This window comes from Coregonus clupeaformis, chromosome 9 (assembly GCF_020615455.1).
Source record: "Coregonus clupeaformis isolate EN_2021a chromosome 9, ASM2061545v1, whole genome shotgun sequence".
In the NCBI taxonomy this organism is placed as follows: Eukaryota; Metazoa; Chordata; class Actinopteri; order Salmoniformes; family Salmonidae; genus Coregonus; species Coregonus clupeaformis.
The window spans coordinates 2,983,080-3,008,213 of record NC_059200.1 but is presented as its reverse complement, the minus strand read 5'-3'; the positions used below and the strand labels follow the sequence as shown (position 1 = coordinate 3,008,213).

At 43.8% G+C, this 25,134-nt stretch overlaps 1 protein-coding gene across 1 annotated transcript in view; it reads left to right on the top strand.

Moving 5' to 3' along the window:
- The window catches only part of LOC121573569 (coxsackievirus and adenovirus receptor homolog), a 72,634-nt gene extending 61,313 nt beyond the window's left edge, over nucleotides 1-11,321 (top strand). The window contains exons 4-7 of the mRNA XM_041885654.2: nucleotides 5,152-5,307; nucleotides 5,844-5,966; nucleotides 6,129-6,267; nucleotides 7,877-11,321. Coding sequence (XP_041741588.1) covers nucleotides 5,152-5,307; nucleotides 5,844-5,966; nucleotides 6,129-6,267; nucleotides 7,877-8,162 — 704 coding nt within the window. The 3' untranslated portion in view covers nucleotides 8,163-11,321. The remainder of the gene's footprint in view (nucleotides 1-5,151; nucleotides 5,308-5,843; nucleotides 5,967-6,128; nucleotides 6,268-7,876) is intronic.
- The last annotated feature ends 13,813 nt before the right edge of the window (nucleotides 11,322-25,134 follow it).

Sequence of the window (25,134 nt, the reverse complement as noted above, 5' to 3'; positions counted from 1 at the left end):
TGGTGGTGCCCCGATCCCACAGCTGAATCAACTTTAGGAGACGGTCCTGGCGCTTGCTGGACTTTCTTGGGCGCCCTGACACCTTCTTCACAACAATTGAACCTCTCTCCTTGAAGTTCTTGATGATCCGATAAATGGTTGATTTAGGTGCAATCTTACTAGCGGCAATATCCTTGCCTGTGAAGCCCTTTTTGTGCAAAGCAATGATGACTGCACGTGTTTCCTTGCAGATAACCATGGTTAACAGAGAAAGAACAATGATTTCAAGCACCACCCTCCTTTTAAAGCTTCCAGTCTTTTATTCTAACTCAATCAGCATGACAGTGTGATCTCCAGCCTTGTCCTCGTCAACACTCTCACCGGTCTTAACGAGAGAATCACTGACATGATGGCAGCTGGTCCTTTTGTGGCAGGGCTGAAATGCAGTGGAAATGTTTTTTTGGGATTAAGTTCATTTTCATGGCAAAGAGGGACTTTGCAATTAATTGCAATTCATCTGATCACTCTTCATGACATTCTGGAGTATATGCAAATTGCCATCATCAAAACTGAGGCAGCAGACTTTGTGAAAATTAGTATTTGTGTCATTCTCAAAAATGTTGAACACAACTGTATGCTAAGTACTTTGCTTTGCCATTAAGTGATGGTGTGATTGATGAGCACACACACAATGTAATGTCACCTCAGCCAGCTGTTCCATTGTTGTTGTTAAGTGACAGTAAAGTAGTGTAAAATTAAGTGATACAGGCCTTATGACAGCCACTCAGCTAGCTAAGCATGTATCAAACATGACAGTGGGTGTAGAATAGGCAGAACATTCATAGTGATGTCTGCGCAAACAGACTTGTCGTGTATGGCTGCTCGATGAGTTAACTTCACTCTGAACTTACAGAAACTCACTCAGTCACTCAACCTTTCAGCATATTTACATATGAAAAGCAGTGTGTGGGCTGACGGCTCTGGTCAAACAACATATTAACTATTATTAGAGCCCTGCACTGATGATGGATTTCTCATAAACGCTGTGTGTGCATGGATAAAATGTGATTAGGACAAGGTTGTTTTCCTGGTTAACCACATCTCTCTATTGAGAAGCTGGTGTTGTGACATGATCCGTTGATGTTATGTTTAACTTCCTTTACCAGGAACTAGACTAAAACAAACTGCTTTTTAGTCATTCCTTCACTAGTAAGGCTGGCTCGAAGCCTCTCTCTCAGGTCTACAGGAAGGAAGATAGATTTGTTCAGTGTACCTGAGCCAGCCAAGGAGAGATGGGCTTGAGCTGACTAGAGCAAATACCTAAGCATGGCGATGGCCATTAGGGAGCTGTGCCGAGGCATTTCTTGGCCACAGAGCTGGTGATCTAGTGTCTGTCTTTACTGGTTTAGTGCCGCCGCCTGGTAGTGGCTCTGACAGGCCTAAAGCCATTGACCCCTGGGGCAGAGCTATTCCTATTCTAGAGGAGAGCAGTGTGACAAGGGGACAGGAAGACATCTTGCCTGCGCTGCAGTTTACCTTCAGGTCGATATTGTCACCAGAACATAAATACTCCCGAGCGCATTGGCAGGGATGGACACAGACATGGTCACACACTCTCAGGCACAGACACGCACTCTAAGGCAGTAGGGGCGCGTGCACACACACCGAGGCATCTGTCCTGAGTGCAGGTAACGTTAGGAGCTATGTGTGATGAAGATAGACAGTGAAGGTAACAGGAGGAGAGGGCACACCTGCAGTCAGTACAGCACACCGGACAGGCACGTCAGCAACCCTCGCAACCAATCAGTGTCCGCCGCCACCTCACTACAGCTTTCCGCAGCCAATCACAATTTCTCTCTCCCTGGCCTTAGTCCCAACCAACCAACCAATCACTATCTCTTTACCCATACACCACTACAGTATTTAACCTGCCAATCTCTCAAGCTCCCTGACCTGAGTCCAAACAACCAATCAGCCCTGCCTTGACCTCGCTACAGCCTTCAACAGCCAATCTTTCTGTCTCCCTCAGTCCCAACCGATCCCTCATTGTCTTCATAGCCACTCTACTGTGGTCTACCACAATGTATCACTCTCCCTCTATCTATACTGTATCCTATCTGTACCTCAATGTAGTCCAGCACAGCCAATACATCTCCTAATCTTTAGCCCTTCATATTACACCACATCCATATAGTCCACCACAACCAATCACACTCTCTCTCTACAGTACAGTGAGGGGGAAAAAGTATTTGATCCCCTGCTGATTTTGTATGTACGACTGCCCACTGACAAAGACATGATCAGTCTATAATTTTAATGGTAGGTTTATTTGAACAGTGAGAGACAGAATAACAACAAAAAAATCCAGAAAAACGCATGTCAAAAATGTTATAAATTGATTTGCATTTTAATGAGGGAAATAAGTATTTGACCCCTCTGCAAAACATGACTTAGTACTTGGTGGCAAAACCCTTGTTGGCAATCACAGAGGTCAGACGTTTCTTGTAGTTGGCCATCAGGTTTGCACACATCTCAGGAAGGATTTTGTCCCACTCCTCTTTGCAGATCTTCTCCAAGTCATTAAGGTTTCGAGGCTGACGTTTGGCGCAACTAACCTTCAGCTCCCTCCACAGATTTTCTATGGGATTAAGGTCTGGAGACTGGCTAGGCCACTCCAGGACCTTAATGTGCTTATTCTTGAGCCACTTCTTTGTTGCCTTGGCCGTGTGTTTTGGGTCATTGTCATGCTGGAATACCCATCCACGACCCATTTTCAATGCCCTGGCTGAGGGAAGGAGGTTCTCACCCAAGATTTGACGGTACATGGCCCCGTCCATCGTCCCTCTGATGCGGTGAAGTTGTCCTGTCCCCTTAGCAGAAAAACACCCCCAAAGCATAATGTTTCCACCTCCATGTTTGACGGTGGGGATGGTGTTCTTGGGGTCATAGGCAGCATTCCTCCTCCTCCAAACACGGCGAGTTGAGTTGATGCCAAAGAGCTCAACACTTTTACCCAGTTCTCCTCTGAATCATTCAGATGTTCATTGGCAAACTTCAGACGGGCCTGTATATGTGCTTTCTTGAGCAGGGGGACCTTGCAGACGCTGCAGGATTTCAGTCCTTCAAGGCGTAGTGTGTTACCAATTGTTTTCTTGGTGACTATGGTCCCAGCTGCCTTGAGATCATTGACAAGATCCTCCTGTGTAGTTCTGGGCTGATTCCTCACCGTTCTCATGATCATTGCAACTCCAAGAGGTGAGATCTTGCATGGAGCCCCAGGCCGAGGGAGATTGACAGTTCTTTTGTGTTTCTTCCATTTGCGAATAATCGCACCAACTGTTGTCACCTTCTCACCAAGCTGCTTGGCGATGGTCTTGTAGCCCATTCCAGCCTTGTGTAGGTCTACAATCTTGTCCCTGACATCCTTGGAGAGCTCTTTGGTCTTGGCCATGGTGGAGAGTTTGGAATCTGATTGATTGATTGCTTCTGTGGACAGGTGTCTTTTTATACAGGTAACAAGCTGAGATTAGGAGCACTCCCTTTAAGAGTGTGCTCCTAATCTCAGCTCGTTATCTGTATAAAAGACACCTGGGAGCCAGAAATCTTTCTGATTGAGAGGGGGTCAAATACTTACTTCCCTGTAGCTCAGCATATTAAGGTCCTGGAGTGGCCTAGCCAGTCTCCAGACCTTAATCCCATAGAAAATCTGTGGAGGGAGCTGAAGGTTCGAGTTGCCAAATGTCAGCCTCGAAACCTTAATGACTTGGAGAAGATCTGCAAAGAGGAGTGGGACAAAATCCTTCCTGAGATGTGTGCAAACCTGGTGGCCAACTACAAGAAACGTCTGACCTCTGTGATTGCCAACAAGGGTTTTGCCACCAAGTACTAAGTCATGTTTTGCAGAGGGGTCAAATACTTATTTCCCTCATTAAAATGCAAATCAATTGATAACATTTTGACATGTGTTTTTCTGGATTTTGATGTTGTTATTCTGTCTCTCACTGTTCAAATAAACCTACCATTAAAATTATAGACTGATCATGTCTTTGTCAGTGGGCAAACGTACAAAATCAGCAGGGGATCAAATACTTTTTCCCCTCACTGTATCTCTAAAGACATTCTCTTTTTTATTATCTTTACCTCCTCTCGCTCTTATTGCACATTTCAATCTGCTCAGATGAAAAGCTATATGTAACACTTGATATGTCAAGCTGACTTTGAGCTTTAATGTGAATTCAAAATGTCGTTGCTGTATGACATTGTAACACACATGTATTCCCCCCGAGTCAGGAGAGCGAGCAGCCTTGGCCCCCTTCACTCCACCAACCGTCCATCAGCCACTCGTTTAATTTTGTTTAATTTCTCTCTTCCATATCTACTCCCCTCTCTCGTTCTGTCCATCCTGACCCCTGCCTTTCAGACTAGAGCTGCACTATGTGCTTTAGTGTCCCACAGGACAGGGCTGTCTGGTGTTAATCCACATGGTTCTGCCTGATAAGTCCCTGTCCCTGATCTCCCCTTCCTCTCCTCTATCCCCTCCCTTTCCCTGGGCTTTGTTGTGACAGCGCCTATTACCAAACCATGATGTCAGCGCTCCAGCACAAAGCTCAATCTGAGAGACACACACAGCCAATCAGGCTTCCTAAAGACGCCAATATTTAGAATGCCCTCTCCACCTCCCACCCCTAGCTTAGTACTCCTACCTCATCCCACCCCCACTTCTCCTCTCCAGCAGACAGAAAGACAGCGAGTTCAGTTGGTCTGTTCATGTTTGCCTTGCACTGGATCTGGCCTGGTTTGAATTTGGAGCTTTGTTTGCTTTTGAATTCTCATCTCATCTCCTGCCAACAGACTGAGGAGACTGTTTGCGTACGCTTGGCTTTCACAGAGGCCCTACCCCATGTGTCTGTGTGTGTGCGCGCACGTCACTCTCCAATCTTCATCTTTAGTGACAGCACCTGTAATGACAGCAGCTGTATCAATTACCCTGATTACTGCTCTCATTACGCTGATGACTGCTGCTATGAAGGACACACACACACACACACAGCGCGGCAACCTGCCAGGGGGGTGTGCGTTGGAAAATCAGGAAGGGTTTGTGTAGCTTCAAGCTAATTTCTGTTTTCCGCCATGTCTGCCATCTCTAATAGCTTATGCCCTCTCCCCTGGTAGTGAGGCCATCCAAGCCCAGATGCTATGCCGAAGGCCCCACCCAGGAGGGTAAGGACGTGGTCCTGAGGTGTACGTCCAGTGAGGGGACCAACCCCCTGCAGTACACCTGGGAGAAGACCAGCGACAACAAGATTCTGCCAGCCTCAGCCGTGCTAGGTAACACACACTCATGTAAACACACATACACACATGTACACGGGTTGTAATTATACACTGAGTATACCAAACATTAGGAACTCCTCCTTGCGCCTGGCAAACCGGTGCGCCTGGCACCTACTACCATACCCCATTCAAAGGCACTTACAATTTTTGTCTTGCACATTCACCTTCTGAATGGCACACATACACGCCTCAATTCTCGAGGCTTAAAATCCTTCTTTAACCTGTCTCCTCCCCTTCATCTACACTGATTGAAGTGGATTTAACAGGTGACATCAATAAGGGATAATAGCTTTCACCTGGATTCACCTGGTCAGTCTGTCATGGAAAGAGCAGGTGTTCTTAATGTTTTGTATATTTTCACAAAACACGTGGTTACACAAGCCAGGTTTCACAATCCCCAGATGGAGCAGATGCTTTCAAACAGAATGGGTATTCACTGCCAATTCAAGTAAATGGACAGAAATGTTTCTGAAACGTTTTGGCTTCCTGAACGTGCCCATGTAACCCCTCCCCCCTCTCTCTGTCTGTAGACCCTGTGGGAGGTACCATGAATGTAAGGAACGCGTCCACCAGCTCCTCTGGAACCTACCGCTGCACAGCTAAGAACCGTGTGGGCATGGAGGAGTGTATTCTACAGCTTGGCATCACTCCCCGTGAGTCCTTCACCACACCCTGATTCACCTTTATCTGGTCTTATTTTTATTTTATTTTTTTATCAGACGTGCATTTGTACTTGGACCTGTACTGGCTGTATAGAGTCAAGATGGTGGGATTGTGTAATATTATAATGTATTTTTTTATGGTCTGTGATCCAGCCCCCAACACTGCTGGTATCATAGCTGGAACCATCATCACTGTGCTGCTGGCCCTCATCATCATCGCCATCATCCTCTTCTGCTGCTGCCGCGCCCGCAACAGGAAGAAGTACGAGAAGGAGATCTCTTACGAGATCAGGTACGGCCACTGCATTATTACACCAGAAATACTGTGTGTGTGTGTAGGGTCCCCCAAATTCACTTTCATTGTACAGCACTGGCACACATTGCTTCAAACTACCAAACTGCTATTAGATTAGATTAGATATTTCTTTATGGTTGGATTTTCAGATATTTGCTTTACGTACAAGAATGCACTGCAATAGTGGGAGACATAACAAACATACACATTCATGAAGAACAACAGAAATGACAGCTTAAGGACGTTACTCCTCCATTCCCCATAACATAACTAACCCCCCCGCCCTCATATACTCTATTGCACATCCCCTTAGTGTCCCGGTCACTGAGCATTGCACATAATGTTATTGCACAACCCTAACTTTCAATGTCCATGATTCCACATACAACCACATATAACAGTGTAGTATACAGTACATTACAACTATCTTAATAGCATTGTGGGAAGAGTGTATAGGTTCCTCTAAAGGTTGTCTTTTATTTGGGTTATTTGGCTGCTGTAGCCTGAGATAAAACAAAGAAAACGTGACCATGCCACGTTCTCTGGCCCCAGCTCCTCCCTATCCAGTCACACACACACACACACACACACACACACACACACACAGCAAAGGGCCAGGAAAAAAGGTTGTCGCCCCATCAGCGTTTTCTATTTTTTTCCCCTTCCTCAAGTAAACGGCTGTGTTAATCAGTTTGGGTGATTTGTTTGTTCTGTGGATCCTGTGTCTGTCCTGCCCAGCCCCAGCCCCTCTGGACACAGAGTTCCATCCACACAGCATCCTCCCTCTCTCTCGCTGTCTTTGGGTCTGCTAGCATTAGCCTGGACTGTGTCTGTCTATCTGCCTGGCAGCACAGTGGAGCACCATAAGGATAAGCCTAATGAGCTCTGTGCCCAGCCCTGACACACACACGGCAGCACGCATACAGACACTAATACACGCTTAGTGACATTAAGGCACACACAGACAAACACTTGTGCGCATATACGCGCGCACACACATTTACCAACATATTGAAAGCCACTGGCCCTTCAGGCTCAGTTTGATTGAGCTCTTTAATGGATTATTGCGGGTTATTATGTGTTAATTGTGTTGCTCTGGGAGTAGAAGGGGGTTGGTGGGAATGAATGTTGCAATGTTACCACTAGAGAATCCTGATTCTTACTGTGGCTGATCAGAGCTGGTACTGCTAGAACTACATCCCATCCCCACTAGCTATCATCTTTCTCTGTCTCTTTCACAACCTTTCACCCTCTCTGTCTGTCTGTCCCTTCTCACTCACTCCGTCTGTCTGTTTCTTTCTCCCTCTTTGTCATTCTGTCTCTCCCTCTGTCTCTTTCACTCGCCTCACCCTCTCTCTCTTTCTGTCAGTCTGTCCCCTCTCTCTTTCTGTCAGTCTGTCCCCTCTCCCTCTCTTTCAGTCTGCCTGTCTCTTCCTCTCTCTTTCTGTCTGTCTCTCTGTCTTTTTCTTATATCTCATTGTTTATCTCTCTCTGACTCTGTCTGGCTGGACACCTGGGTGAAACCCAAGTGAATGTGAAAGGTGAGTGGAAAAGCTTGTCTCTTGTTGTTTACATGCCCATCTCACTCTCTTACCCCCCCTCTCAGAGAGGACGTTCCCCCTCCGAAGAGCCGCGTGTCGACGGCTCGCTCTTTCACCAGCGTGGGCAGCCAGCGCTCCTCCCTGGGCTCCATGTCCCCCTCCAACCTGCACGAGTACGCTCTCAAGCCCCAGTACGACAAGATCCCCTCCGTGGAGGAGTACGAGAGGCCCCCCAGCCACACACCCCTGCCACCGCCCGTCGCCAGCAAGATGGCCGGCCGTAACCTCAGCCGCATGGGCGGCATCCCCGTCATGATCCCCGCCCAAAACAGGGACGGCTCCATCGTGTAATGGAGAGAGTGAGAGAAGGAGAAAGGGAGAGGGATGGGAGGGTCTGGGGGACACTAGCCAGAGAGGAGGTGGGGTGTCTGGGCTGGAGAGATGGAGGGGAGGGGCTGGGGGACACTAGCCAGAGAGGAGGTGGGGTGTCTGGGCTGGAGAGATGGAGGGGAGGGGCTGGGGGACACTAGCCAGAGAGGAGGTGGGGTGTCTTGGCTGAGGACTGGGCTGACTGATTTTATATCCTCCACCACTCAACACCAACTGGGAGCCCCCACTCTGCTCTGCTCTATGGAGGTCTGGATGTGGTGCCGTACTGAGGAGAAAATAGATGCAGTACTGTACCATATCACATCAGACCCACTATGAACTATTTACTGAAGACAAAAAACAACAGATCCTTTTATGAATTTTACTTCCTGATCTTTCTGACAAGCAGACACACAAAAATACTAGGGTGGCTAGCTACATTTTAATGGTCAATTCAGAAAGGTTGCTTTGTATATAGTTGAATGCATTAAGTTTTTTAATCCAGCTGGCCCTGTCCGTAGAGGTGTGTGCAGAGCAGACCAGGGTCTCTGATTGGCCTATGGTAGGTGTGTACTGTGAAAGTTTGACAGCTGTATGTGTATGTTTCTGGGGGTGGGAAATGTACAGTTCTCCTCCACTGTCTTTGAATGAAATGCCCACAAATGTTTTTATCAAATCACTTCAGTAAAATTGTTTTTTAATATATGACATATTTGACAATAACCCCCCCCACACACACACACACACACACACACATTTGTTAAATCTATCTTAAGAATAGGGTTTGCCAAAGGGATTTAAGATTTCTGCTTTTTAAATGAATTTGTTATCATGTAGTTACCTTTTTAAAGATGTTCATTCCACTGGTTGGACTGGCTGTTGTAATGGGTTGTTATTTCTACAGTTGACCATTTGAAAGGTCCAGCTTGGGCTGGGCGGGATGTACGGACAGGGTTGGTAAACGACACAGGAGGGGGAGTTAAAGCCGCCACATCTTGTGATTGGTGGATTGTTGTTTCTTTGCCGGGCTTACACCCCATCTTCCCCCTTTCTCCCCCCCCCCTCTCCTCAAGTTCCTAGAACTGGCAGTGTTTTGAAGAATAGGGGAGTGTGGGGTGAAGGGTGAGCTTCACTGAATAATCATATTTGATTGTGTTTAACTGCCACCAGCTCAGGCCCCCAACCCCTCTGACCCCACCAGTACACCCCTCCCCCAACACACATTCCATATTAGCAGGACGACCGCGGTTACACTGTACGCTATTATTAACCATCTCTGTTGTCTAACCATCCAACCCAAAGGTCTCCCCACAGTCGTTCCCAGAAAACATTCTCTAGTTGTAACCACATACCTAGGATTCAATATCGCAATGAACCACCTCTCTCAATGGTCATTATTAAGTTAAGTGTTTCATTCATGCACCACCATTTATGAAGGATAAACGAATAAATGAAGGATGTACATGTATGTTACATGATATAATGTTAGTAAGTATGTGACATGCTATATGGAAGGAAGTGAGTGTAAAGGGGAAGAAGTAAAAGCTAGAATACTGAGTCACAGGTGTTCACAGGTTTAGGCTGCACCTACAGTACAGTAAGTCTGTTTTCCAGGGTTCCCATGCTGTACCCATGCTCTATTACTCTAATACTCAGTCACAATAGGCTGGTCTCCAGTCTTACTCACAGCCCCAGTGCTTCTACTCAGCCCAGATTACTTGTTTCTGTGATTGACATCACTGTGCCTTGTCCGTATTGACTTTTATTACACACATACTGTTGTAGCCACAAGCCCCTAAGTAGGTGTCTTAGTGGACCCAGACTCCATACTGTAAGTCTCCCAGGTTGTGCGCTAGTCTTGTATCATTGCTCTGCGCCATACATGTATGTTTTGTAGCCAACTATCATTGCCATGTATGGTGCTTGGCGCAATAGTTGGCTTCAGTACATATAGTATGGCTCTAATGGACCTGTAGTATCAGGCCTACATCAGGCATAATAACCAGTCCATGGTTCCGGATCCTGTGTAAATCTGCATCGCAGTTCAGTCAACTGAGTAGAGGTTGGTTGCTTTGTTCCCCCATCCAAGTTTCTGTCTACCTGACAGAATATTATACTTTTTTTTAGAAAATTACATTATCTCTGTATTTAAACTGTTGCAATGTTTAAATATTTTCCCCAAAATTGATTCATACAGTTGTTGCTTCTTTTTTTAGTCATTTATTTTTATTATTATTATTATTATTAGAATTGGTTGTATGTGTAAATATACTGTAAAAGTGACACTATCTCTAGAACTTATCCCACCACACTTACTCTAATGCTCTGGATGTATGATGATGCTCTGGCAGTGCTTTGCTTAATGTGTATCTAAAACATGATCGCTGGGTCTTATCAATAACAGTAGAGGGTGAAAGCCTGCTAATTCAGGTGGGCACTACTGCAGCTCTGTTTCAAGATCCACATTAGCGTCTTACTTAGAATGAATGATTATTGGATGGATCAGCCATGTTATGGATTGTATAAGTTTGACATGGATTATTATTTTATTATATATTATTATTACATGGATGTGGGTGTCCAGATTCTAAATAGTATACTAGCATGGTTATTGAAACAGAGCCCAATTCTGTGTGTGAATAGAATGTAGTAGATTTGGGGTGGATAAAGTGGAGCCCCGCGCCTCTCCTCGTTGTGGCAGGTGTAACCTCACACCCATGGGGACAGCAGCCACATCCTCCTGCTGCACCGAGGCAGGATGTGAAGTGAAACCCACCCTATACACTACCCCAAGGTGGAAAACCTGCCAGTTCTCTCCAAGCGTGTGTGTGTCTTGGTTGTCTGGATGGGCCTGGATATAGTATTTTAGTAGAATAGACCTTCAACTGCTGACAAACTGTACAGAGCCATTAGGGAGTCATATTGTACAGTCCCTCTCAACTCCGAAAACGTAATGATAAGAACTACTAACATGATATTTACTGTAGCTTTTAAAACAAGTGTACTAATATTGTATGAAGATTTTTCTTTGGGGGTTCGTTTGCACATTGTGTGATCAAACCTGTTTTAATTTTTCTTTTTGTGCGTGTAATTTTTGTGCTGTATTTTTAAATAATAAAAGGACACAAAATGATCAAAATAGTTTGTTCTTTTGCCTTTCTTTTCCATAGCAGCAGCTGTTGACTTTGTCTTAAATCAGTGCTTTTCTCTCAGCAGCCAGCCTATCTTTATCCTCTGGGGCCCTGGCTGGCCTCCTGCAGGCTTCCATTGTGATTAATTTTAATCAGGCAGTGATTTTCACCCCTAATGGCAGTTGAGGTGACTTTCTAACCTCTAATGACTATAATTAATCAATGAAGCACAGAGGCACTACGATCAGAAACCGCCTGGCAAAAATCCACAGCTCCATTGAAACAGGCAGCACTAGAGCATTACGTATACTAGCCTGAATTAACCCTATAGGGCCAAGCCGAGCTGGACTGGACTGGCCTGGGTACGCATCCAGCAGTTTATTTTTTAATTTTAATATTTTGTTTTTTTTAGGGTGTAGATCAGCTTTAATATTGCAGATAGATTGTAACTTCCATCAATGTAATTGTCTGCATCACTTCCAATCCCCCATGTTTTTTTTCTCGCAAATATATATATATATATATACTTTAAAAATATATATTTCCCTTTATTACTTTCCAACCCCACCACCCCTTCCCTAATTGGAGTAAACTAGTGAACAACAACGCTTAGGCCTCTACTTCCAGCTTATACATACTATATACATTTTATGGACACAGTCAATTTTACAATAATTCTATTTTGTTTGTTTTTACTCATGGACTTCCTCAACCTCTCCGATCATTTTCATGATGTCCATCCGGTTTGCTTCTATATGCCATATCTTTCTAACTGTGCTCTTTCACAAAAGCTCTCAACCTATAACCTATATACTTATTATGGACACAGTATGCTTTACATGCGTTATCTTGTTGTTATTAGTTGTTGTTAGTTATTAGTCCCATCCTTCAACTCCATTCAACGCCACCCATCTATCTCTTAACACCATCCATATTGGATTTCTATTTGCCATATATTTTTCAACTGTACTGTGATGTTTTACAAAAGTTCTGCCACAAGAGTTGCTTGAGCCATGCTGGAAAGGACAATGTGAAAAAATTTTATCAGCGCAAGCACAGTGTGGTTCAGGTTGGGCGTATAGTGTGAATCAAAACTGTGTAGGGGAAACCGGGGGCAATTGTAACACCTTGAATTTCTCCAAACAGAAACAAGCTAGAGTAATGCAACTCTCAGTACATGCCCGTTTAGGTTCTCTACCTGCTAGTAAGGTTTTTGCCAAATATCTGAATTTAAAATGGCCCTGAGCCAAGCAGCCAAATTATTTAAAATAGTGATTTTAATTTTAAGATGGTATGAATTATACCAATAGTAACTTTAAATAGCCTTGGGATCCTGTAGAGTGCCAAATAAGTTGTAAACCGATGTGATCTGGGAACCATCAGACTATTCAAGATGTTTTGAGACTAACCGAATGGCCACGCACAAACGGGTGTTACTGTAAATATTGGTAATGTACATAAAAATACTTATTTCTTGCAAAATCATTACATACTGTATGTCTATGATATAATTCATAAACATTAATTTTTAAAAAGTTAATTGCACTAAAGTGTACAAATTCCTCTTCTTCCCTGCCTAAGCAAGTTCTGTCTGACTCTGGCATCATAACTGACAAGAATGAGAAGTGATGCTTTTAATCATCATTTTATCTCGGCAGACTTATTTGAAACAGTGGTTTAATTGACCCTGGTCAGTCAATCGACTGCTCTTCCCTCTGCCAGCCTCTAGCTGACTCGACGGTTAACCCGTCAACTTCTAGTCAATCTTTGTTTTCATTTTAACAATTGACTTTCTGTGATGTGCTAGATGCCTTGAAAAATCCACTGGGGCTGATATCCTTGATCCATTTTTGCTGCAGCTCTCTGCCCCCCTGATTGCTGAATCATTAACACATATTTTTAACCGGATGATTATATCTCGTACCATCCCCAAGGTTTGGAAGGCGGGCCATGTACTCCCCCTTCACAAAGGTGGTGACCCTTGTGACCTAAATAATGATCGCCCTATTTCTAAACTTTCTTGCCTAGCTAAAATATTAGAATCCTTGATTAATTCTCAGCTAAGATCTTTATCTTTCAAATGTATTTCTAAATGTACATCAGTCAGGTTTTAGACCAGGTCATAGCACTATCTCTGCTGCATCCCTAGTTATAAATGATGTGGTTAACTGTATGGATAAAAGGCAACATTGTGCTGCCCTCTTCATTTACATGACCTGTCAAAGGCTTTCGATACTGTTGATCACTCACTGCTAATTCAAAGGCTTTCCTCAAGTGGCCTAGATCAGGCTGCATGTAACTGTTAAAAAAATTACTTGACAGAACTCAATGTGTATCTACTGATGGTGTTAAATCAGGTTTCCTGGATATCAGGAAAGGTGTCCCACGGGTCGATTCTGGGTCCTGTACCTTTTACTGTTTACATTAACAATATTGACTGTAAAAAATTGTAACCTGCACTTGTATGCCGATGATACTGTTGTGAATGCTATTGCCCCCACGGTTGACCAGGCTCTATCTGAACTACAGTCTGCCTTCATTGTATACAGAACAACTTTGACCTTAAATTAGTATTGAATGCAGGTAAAACTAAGTATATGTTGTTCTCTAGAGCACATAAAAATAACTGATTTAAGCATATGTACTTTGGATGATGTCCATATTGATCTTGTCCCTGCTTACAAATATCTGGGCATCAGAATAGATGAAAAGCTGTCTTTTAAAAAGCATACTGAGAAGTTGAGGATAAAAATGGGCTTCTTCTATAGAAATATTACCTGCCTCTCACCAAATAGAAAGCATATTATTCAGTCAACGTTCCTATTGGTCCTAGACTATGGCGACATCATCTATATGAACGCAGCTGCCACTTCATTAAAGTGGCAGTTTATCATAGCACACTGCGCCTTATTACGGGCGACAATTTTTGTACTCATCACTGCAAAAAAGGACTAAAAATGACTAAATGCATTCTCTACCAGAAAGTTGGTTGATTGTCACATAGGTTGATACATTGCTGTTTTCATTTATAAAGCCCTTTTACAAAAAGTCCCACTGTACCTAACATCATTACTAAACTTTAGACATACAAGTTACCACACTCGGTCTCAGGGATGGCTAACTCTGGAAATTCCTTAGGTCTCTACTGAGTTAAGTAAATCAGCTTCAAAATGTTCTTCAATTTGATGTTTTTGTGCCTCTAGGCCAATTCAGAAAGCTGATTGAGGAGCTTTATACTGATGAATGTTTTTTTTTATGACCGTGTTTTCCTTTCTGCTAGCATTTTGTATTTATATTTTGAAATGTGTATTTTCTGTAATTTACAGTGGGGAAAAAAAGTATTTAGTCAGCCACCAATTGTGCAAGTTCTCCCACTTAAAAAGATGAGAGAGGCCTGTAATTTTCATCATAGGTACACGTCAACTATGACAGACGAAATGAGAAAAAAAAATCAAGAAAATCACATTGTAGGATTTTTTAAATGAATTTATTTGCAAATTATGGTGGAAAATAAGTATTTGGTCAATAACAAAAGTTTCTCAATACAAGGTTTTCACACACTGTTGCTGGTATTTTGGCCCATTCCTCCATGCAGATCTCCTCTAGAGCAGTGATGTTTTGGGGCTGTCGCTGGGCAACACGGACTTTCAACTCCCTCCAAAGATTTTCTATGGGGTTGAGATCTGGAGACTGGCTAGGCCACTCCAGGACCTTGAAATGCTTCTTACGAAGCCACTCCTTCGTTGCCCGGGCGGTGTGTTTGGGATCATTGTCATGCTGAAAGACCCAGCCACGTTTCATCTTCAATGCCCTTGCTGATGGAAGGAGGTTTTCACTCAAAATCTCACGATACATGGCCCCATTCATTCTTTCCTTTACACGGATCAGTCGTCCTGGTCCCTTTGCAGAAAAACAGCCCCAAAGCATGATGTTTCCACCCCCATGCTTCACAGTAGGTATGGTGTTCTTTGGATGCAACTCAGCATTCTTTGTCCTCCAAACACGACAAAAAGTTCTATTTTGGTTTCATCTGACCATATGACATTCTCCCAATCCTCTTCTGGATCATCCAAATGCACTCTAGCAAACTTCAGACGGGCCTGGACATGTACTGGCTTAAGCAGGGGGACACGTCTGGCACTGCAGGATTTGAGTCCCTGGCGGCGTAGTGTGTTACTGATGGTAGGCTTTGTTACTTTGGTCCCAGCTCTCTGCAGGTCATTCACTAGGTCCCCCCGTGTGGTTCTGGGATTTTTGCTCACCATTCTTGTGATCATTTTGACCCCACGGGGTGAGATCTTGCGTGGAGCCCCAGATCGAGGGAGATTATCAGTGGTCTTGTATGTCTTCCATTTCCTAATAATTGCTCCCACAGTTGATTTCTTCAAACCAAGCTGCTTACCTATTGCAGATTCAGTCTTCCCAGCCTGGTGCATGTCTACAATTTTGTTTCTGGTGTCCTTTGACAGCTCTTTGGTCTTGGCCATAGTGGAGTTTGGAGTGTGACTGTTTGAGGTTGTGGACAGGTGTCTTTTATACTGATAACAAGTTCAAACAGGTGCCATTAATACAGGTAACGAGTGGAGGACAGAGGAGCCTCTTAAAGAAGAAGTTACAGGTCTGTGAGAGCTTGTAAATCTTGCTTGTTTGTAGGTGACCAAATACTTATTTTCCACCATAATTTGCAAATAAATTCATTAAAAATCCTACAATCTGATTTTCTGGATTTTCTTTTCTCAATTTGTCTGTCATAGTTGACGTGTACCTATGATGAAAATTACAGGCCTCTCTCATCTTTTTAAGTGGGAGAACTTGCACAATTGGTGGCTGACTAAATACTTTTTTCCCCCACTGTATGTAATTCAGGGCTTATCTGTAAAATAGACCTTGGTCTCAGTATGACTCCCTGATAAAATAAAGATAAATGAATAAAAGTGTGTTTATTTAGTACATTTTTTAAGTGTTACATTTGACCCCAACTACTGTTAGAATTGCCCCTGGCACAGGGCCAAATGTATTGTCCGGACATTTCAGATTTAAATCAATATTGTGATCCAACCGTTTTATGTACAGACATTTAAATGGTATGAATGATTAGGAGACAGATGCAAGTTTCTTATATAAAAAATGACTGGCCTAGTCCAAGCGGTCTCAGCAATAGAGTAAAAGACCAAAAAAATATACAATTGCCCCGTCTCCCCTACTCCAGGCCTGGTTTGACTTTAGGGAACAGGGGAGTAATGTCTTTGCTCTGTGTTTCACCCACTGACTTGTCCTTTAGCCCTACTGACTCATTGTTATTCATCTGCTGTAGTGTAGCACTTTCCTCTCTCACAACACGTCATCACTCCTCTACTCTGTGAAAGGACTGAGGGAGAACTAGAAGTCAACATTTACTTAGCCGCTTTCAATTATAGACAATTTCCTGCCTTAGTTAATGTGGTTGCTAATTAACTGCATGGCGAGTCAATAAGCAGTGTGGTACAAATGAGCTCCGATAGCAGCTCAACTGAGCTGCATACAGTGGAGTAACTAAGATGAATGATTATTGGATGGATCAGCCATGTTATGGATTGTATAATTTTGACCTTGATGTGTGCATGCGTGCGTCCAGATTTTTAAATCTGTTTTTATGTTGCCCTTTTGCTCATGATCTTGACATATGGATGGCTGGATCAATAGCTCTGAGTGCCTGTTGTGTCTGTCTGGGTAGGCAGGCCGAGTGTTTGACTGGTGGCCAATAAACCGACTAAAGCAGGACGTCCATAGCTATAATTTGGTGCTTGTTAATGGATAGGACCCCAGAGCATTGATCTGATCTGCGGTGAGTGTTGAAAACAATCGTGGACCCTAATGACTGGAGCCGATAGCTCTCTAATTACATTCACAGACACACACACACACACACACACACTGGGGCTATGCAATGGGTTTGTTTAGCTTGCCTTGAATTATCACAGTCATAACCATCATCATCATAATAGTCCATATGGATTGTCTACTGGCATAATAATGACAGTAACTGTGTATTCACAACATTCATTAAAAAGGCATTCAGTAGATGTCTCCTATATTTCATGTGGGATTGGATTTATGGGATTATGTTTGTGCCATTCCATTCTCATTTAATTCCCTAGTCCCATTCTGTCTTTAATATATTTTATTGAAATGTATTTTCTCGTTCCATTCTCAATATGTGACAAATTCTACCTCACAAAGAGAGAGAGGGAAAAGACGCATTTGTTAAGCACCTGGGGATTTGTGCAGCCTACCTCCCCAGCTCCCTCCCATTTGCCTGCTAGTCAAGGTATTAATTGTTTGCACATATCAAGGGTTATGGGGAAAGAGGGGGAGAGTGCTTATTGGTTCTCCAGGAAGGTTTCCTTGGCAACGTTATCTGGTTGTACACAGTCTAAACCGGCTGCATAGCTGGATGATTTATCTTGTAATCGTAATCGCTCACTGCTAACAAAAGGACCCTCTAAAAGCATTGGTCTAATCAAACTTACTCTTCTCCAATTTGTCGTTTCCTCACCTGCTGCTGCTGCCGCAGCAAAGCAGTGCTATTTTTAGCAACAGTAATGTTGTAGAGGGAGAACGATTCTACATTTTGTAAATTCTGTAGAAAACCTCCCTTTTTAGACCAGAATCATAGTTAGAGTCACTGTGGTAGAGTGAAGGAGTGTACACCACCACCCACTCCCAACATATTGCATTTAGAATGCCAGACTTTCCCAGCTGCTGAACATTCATTAGTCATATCATCCCTCTTCCCAGTCATTCCTATTTTATCTCCTATTCCCCACTACCATTTGGCTACTAGTATCATTTAGCTTAGCTAGATCAAGGGTCATGTGTTATTAGCTGACGCTGAAGTTCATAAACTAAAGTCAGCTCTGACATAACCCTTAGTGACGACAAGACATTTTGGTGACAGATATGTAAGTTATAAAGAATGACATCCAGGCTGCTTTTACAAGTGTTTCCTGTAGTTACTGTACTGTATGGAGGACTATAGTGCTTGGGGTATAGACTAGAGGACGATGGTGGTCAATGGATGAGTATGACATTATAATAACTACCAAGGACATCATCAGGCCAGCCAGTCAGTCAGCACCACAGGAATGGAGAGTACACTGCGTGTGGTGACTGATCTTCATCAGAGAGCTGCTCTTCAGTTCTGTTCCATATTGTGGTGAAGAAGAAAGGAGTGTTTATAAATGCGGAGAGAAGAGGAGGAGATGAGGTCAGCGGCAGGCAGACTGGGTGAGCTGGTTTAATACCCTCTCAGTGGAGTGAATCCCAGCAGGCAGGCGGGGAGAGATGCCACACGCTCTGATCTCCTGTCAGTGAGACAGAGCTGCTATCTGTACATCTACATCCCACAGCAGCAGCTCAGCTTCATGGTGTTATGTGTAATTTAGCTAAAGTTTGGGAGGAAAGACCACACCTGAAACATTTACATCTCCTCCCCTCTCGACAATCAAACAATTTACAACTCCTCCCCTCCTACTAATCAATCCGTTTACTACTCCTCCCATCACCAATCAATGCCTGTATACACTAACCCTACCCAGTTTCTGTTATCGTAATATTTTGTTACATTTCGCACCTGCTCCCATCAGGTCTCGTTTACTAAACCTCTACCTCTTATCTCTCGCTGTTAATATCATTTGGCTCTTGGCGTCATGCTTTAGAGTTTTATTTCGGTTAAATCGCTGCCTTCAGGCTCTCTCCCTCATTCCTCTCGCTGTTATGTAAAAAAACACTTGTTCTATGTTGAGGCTGACGTTTATCTCAACGAGTAGCATCTCAAAATACAACGGAAATAGAACCACCAAATCACCCAGTCATTTCCGATAAAAACATATAAACAAAATAGACTGTCCAATCGATGATACGAATCATGAATGCTATATTTAAGCAATAAGGCCCGAGGGGGTGTGGTATATGGCCAATATACCACGGCTAAGGGCTGTTCTTATGATGGACGCACACATTGTGCCTGTATACAGCCCTTAGCTGTAGTATATTGGCCATATACCACAAACCCCTGAGGTGCCTTGTTGCTATTAAACTGGCTACCAAAGTAATTAAAGCAGTTAAAATACATGTTTTGTCATACCCGTGGTATACGGTCTGATATACAATGGCTGTCAGCCAATCAGCATTCAGGGCTCGAACCACCCAGTTTATAATAGACAATCAGTGCTGAACACAACACATCACTCGCTTCGCGGACCAGCAAGCTACCTGCCTTCCCGACAATTCCTTCCCGCCAAGCCGACCAGGTCTGGGTTCAGGAAATTATTCACCTCGGCGCGTCCGCAGCCCATTCTCAAGAGCACTCTCCCGAGAACGTTTCACGGCCCTGCCGGGGCGGCAGGTAGCCTAGCGATTAAGAGCGTTGGACCAGTAACCGAAAGGTCACTGGTTTGAATCCCAGAGATGACTAGGTGAAAAATCTGTCGATGTGCCCTTGAGCAAGGCACTTAACCCTATTTGCTCCCGTAAGTTGCTCTGGATAAACGCGTTTGCTAAATGACTAAAATGTAAATGTAATGCTTCCCCCAGCGCTTGGCCTCCGACCCGGCTCCACTAGTCTTCGTCCCAGCCTTTGACCCAACCTCCACCAGACTTCCACCCAGCCCCATTGGCGTTCGACATCAGCCTTCGTCCCAGCTAGTCCCAGCTAGCCATCGACCCAGCCCATCAGCCTTCGACCCAGGTTCATCAGATTTTGACACAGTATTCGACACAGCCTCATCTGCGTTCGACCTCAGCCTCCTACCCGGCCCCACCAGACGTCGTCCCAGCCTTTGAGCCAGCCTAACTAGTCTTCAACCCAGCCCTGTCGGCCATCGACCCGGCCAATATTCTAAAGCCATAAATCAACAGAAGCCTATAGCTTGGGTCTCCAAATTTCCTCCCAACAAATTATGAGGGCATACAATAAACATTCTGAATATAGGCACAGCTATTTATAGCCTACTTCACAGTTGATATGATTTTCAGTTTGCTTCCATATAACTGGTTTCACAGTGATCTCTAGGGATCATAAGGGAAAATCGTCTAAAACAATTGCTATGTGTATTTACAATCCCCTTCTCCAAACGGATTGCTCATTTACCTAGCTCTTATCATTAGCTTTTATCAATTTATAAATTACAGTGCATGGAGAATGCTGTTATTTCTATCAGAAAAAAAGAAAGTAGATGCTTTTTCCACTTGGAAACGGCAGGTTAACTCAACCTTATTCATGGTCTGTAGACACACCTCCGCCACGCCTCCATTTCTTTGATCTCCACCCCAAACATGTACCTTGCTGCCGCTGGTAATTTCCCCGTGCTTAAATTCAAGGTCAGAATACGGGTAGAGAGAAAAGTGAAATAAATGGTGTAACTGAGGTCTGAATTTCCTCCCTAGTGAATCACAGATTGGAAACTCAAATGAGCCTTGGCTGGCTACTCATTTACATTTACGTCATTTAGCAGACGCTCTTATCCAGAGCGACTGCATACATTTTCATACTGGCCCCCCGTGGGAAACGAACCCACAACCCTGGCGTTGCAAGCGCCATGCTCTACCAACTGAGCTACAGGGGACTACAGAGGTTACAAGGCTGTACATATTTAAATTAGGTAAGAGAATATCATGTTTCCATTGGTGTATTAAAATTAGAGTTAGGGTGATGTCACCCTATACCCTTAATAATCCCACCTCCTGAATCCAAGTGTTTGACATGGGGTAGGGGACCAGTAACTTTATGATCAAACTTTATCAATGTAGAAGCAACAGTCATTTTTCATCTTGTTTCATCCAAATATCATTACATTTAATGAAAAACATGATTTTGACTGTTGATGGCCTTTAGATTTCAAAGTGAAAATGATCAGTTTTACACTACAAGTTTTATATATCCTGCATTGCAGGAAAGTTCTCCTGCAACAAGGTGATTAAACTAAGATCCTACATCTGTATTGTAGCCCACTATAATGGGAGCCGATGGACAGATAGGGCACAGGCATTCATTCATGGAAGTGAAGTCTCTTTCGCTCTCACACTTATGGAGGTGCGTTCTTTTATACGGTAGTCTTGAAACTTGAAACTAGTTGCGTTTCGTTGTCACCCTCTCGTACAAGCACACACTTTCTGTTATTCTTATCAGACAGATTGAGCTCCACAGAGGCTGTTGAGTCTCCCGGTCACCATTCTCTGACCACTGTTGCCTGCTTCCAGGAATTGTATTTATTCACCCTGATCATCATCAGACCTGCTAGATTCAAATAGTATTGGTTTTCTTTCAATTTCTTTGATATTTTAGTTGATTGAGCCTGTCTGGCCGGGCTGGGTGGGTTTGTTCTTTTTGGATCTATTTCACTGGTTCCATTGTGCCCAGGTAAGGTCAATCAAGCTCAGATAAAGTAATTGAAAGAAAAACAGGTTCCCTGAACCCTGACAGACAGTGCCCTTCCCATTGATTTGTGCTATTAATCTGCACCTCTGCTGGACTCAATTACAAGTGATCAACCTCCAATGCCACGTAATCAGGAGGGTACAATGGCAAAGGGAATAAAATGTAGCCTTGGCGACGGAATGTGATGTGTTTCCTTTTTCCTCGCCTTGATTGGGGTCATCTCTGTAATTACCATGGTGATGTCAATGATAAATCTGTGTTTATGTTTGTATGTGAGTGCGTGTGTGTGTATGCGTGCGTGCGTGCTTGTCTGTGTGTGTCCATACACTGTGCAGTATCATCACCCTGAGTCGCCACAGTATAGGTCGTAGGTCAGGGTGGTGATTTTGTCATATGGGCCCATCCCTCTCCCTCCACGGTCCCCTGGAGATGATAGTAGCCCACCCCAGGCTATTTACAACCAGACAATTAGAGTGCCCTTCCTTCCCTCTCAATGCCGCACACGTACTGCTGTCCAGCACCACAGATTGAGACCTCCCTGGTCCCCGCAAGCCTACCCATCAGGGCTTGATCAGACGCGATACAAAGGGTGGTGGGGTGATGGGGGTTGGAGGATCGCAGGGTGGCTTTGCTGCCCTCAGGAGAAAGATTGTATAAATTGTTTTCATGTAGGACCCAGTGGTTCCATGGGACAGAGAGGGGTAAGAGAGCAGACGTGATCAGAGAGAAGATGAGACTGGGGCACTAGACCATTAGATCTGACAGACAGAGAATTTGATGGGGTGGAGGGGTCAGGGAAAGGAAGAGTCACTCTACAGGCATCTGCATTGTATACAAAAAAATGGTAACACTTCATTTTAATATGTAATTACACTGTAACAAGTATTGTAATTCATTGTAATAATTAATTGTTACATTGTACTAACAACAAACTGGTGGTAATTGCAGTCTGTAATTACAGAGGTGTAACATTGAATGCTTGTCACCATGTTTGTTACAAATGCTCAAGTTTCCGATAGCAACTGAATGCACAATTTTTCAGCCTGCACAAACCATGTTATATGTGTTAGCCAATTGAAAACCAACCACCTCATTGACACAACTCTGCGGTTTTCTATGCAATTTGTTTAGCTTTTTGGATACAGAAATTGTGCTGGACGATTAAGCATAGGTAGTTAGCTATGTTAGCTAGCTAGCCTAGTGTTGGCTAGCTAGCTAGCTAACCCTAGCTAGCTAGCCAGCTACATTTACATTTACATTTACGTCATTTAGCAGACGCTCTTATCCAGAGCGACTTACAAATTGGTCCATTCACCTTATAGCCAGTGGGATAACCACTTTACAATATGTTTTTTTTGTTTTGTTTTTTGGGGTGGGGTGGGGTAAGGCGGGGTAGAATGATTACTTTATCCTATCCCAGGTATTCCTTAAAGAGGTGGGGTTTCAAGTGTCTCCGGAAGGTGGGGAGTGACTCCGCTGTCCTGGCGTCGTGAGGGAGCTTGTTCTACCATTGGGGTGCCAGAGCAGCGAGCCAGCTACCTATGCTAAATTCAAATCAAATGTTATTTGTCACATGCGCCGAATACAACAGGTGTAGACCTTACAGTGAAATGCTTACAAGCCCTTAACCAACAATGCAGTTTTAAGAAAGAATACCCAAAAAAATCACTAAAACATACAATATAAAATTATATGAAATAAAAGTAACAAATAATTAAAGAGCAGCAGTAAAAATAACAATAGCGAGGCTATATACAGGGGGTACCGGTACCGAGTCAATGTGCGGGGGCACCGGTTAGTTGAGGTAATTGAGGTAATATGTACATGTAGGTAGAGTTATTAAAGTGACTATGCATAGACAATAAACAGAGAATAGCAGCAGCGTAAAAGAGGGGGGGCAATACAAATAGTCTGGGTAGCAGTGACAAGTACTGAGGACATGAAGAGGCACGACGCAGACGCAGGAATCAACAATGTAAAGGTTTAATTAACACTGAGCAAGAGAACAACAAAGAGTGAGTACATGACATGACACTAACAATCACACACAACACAACACTGAACAGTCCAGGGCTATATAGGGGTGGTGATGAGATGATGAGGTGCTGGAGGTGATTAGGGTGCGTTGGGTTTCCATTCCGGTGTTGCCGAGGTGGTGCGCTCAGACCGGTGGCTCAGTAGACCGGCGAATCAGAGCGCTGGAGGGGAGCAACGGGAGGAGACGTGACAGTAGCCATTTGATTAGATGTCTTATGGCTTGGAGGTAGAAGCTGTTTAGAAGCCTCTTGGACCTAGACATGGCGCTCCGGTACCGCTTGCCGTGCGGTAGCAGAGAGAACAGTCTATGACTAGGGTGGCTGGAATCTTTGACAATTTTTAGGGCTTTCCTCTGACACCGCCTGGTATAGAGGTCCTGGATGGCAGAGAGCTATGTAGGTAGCGTACTATGTAGGTACCTTCTAGATACACTTCATTTTAACTAGCTACATCCTGTGTAACTCCTAGTAATTACATTGTACTTAGGCAGATATTACATGTACTCTGTGTTGTACTAGTGATTATCATCCTACTTGGATGGCGCTTCCAGAAGCTTTGAAATGAAGGCCAGGCTGTTAGGATGGGAAATGTACTATGTAAGTACACATTATTACAAGTAAGTACCCCTCAAGATACACTTCATTTTAAGTAGCTAAATCCTGTGTAACACCTAGTAACTACATTGTACTTAGGTAGATGTTACATGTACTCTATGGTGTACCAATGTGTTTATCCTCCCACTTAGATGGCAAGGAGGTTCAGGTTGTCATAATGGGTCAAGTAAACATTCATTCTAAGTGTTTTTTGTTTTTTTTGTAATCTGGGATGACACAGGTATGACAGACCCCAGTCAGTGAGGTTGACCTATAGACGGGTTAGCTGACAATGTCAAGAAAACAATGCACGTTCTAAGGGGCAGAAGGCCATGTGTTGTTATGGTTCTGGATGGCCAGATAGCTAGCAACAATGACAAGAAACTGCCATGTAGTGAATCGTAAGTGGCTCATTTCAGCTCGTTTGATCTTGTTCTTGATACCATGTCTTGTTTTGAGGTGTGTTGTCTGATGTCACATCTGTGCTTATGTGGCTATTTGCTAGCTAGCTAGCTAACTAACAACTGTAACGGTGTATTTGAGAGACGTGCTCATTGTGCAACTTGATTTATGTTTAGATCAACAATCTAAGCCAACCCCGGCTGTTTTGCCCCATAGATGTGCATGCATCGGTTCTGTTGCTAAACAACCAACCCGTCTATATCTGATCTGTTTCAAGTTAACCCAGATGGTACACTTTTGGGGGGCAAGTGCTAGGAACAACATTGAGTGGAGATTTTGAAGAGTGCATTCACAGGTAGGTAATTAATGCCTAT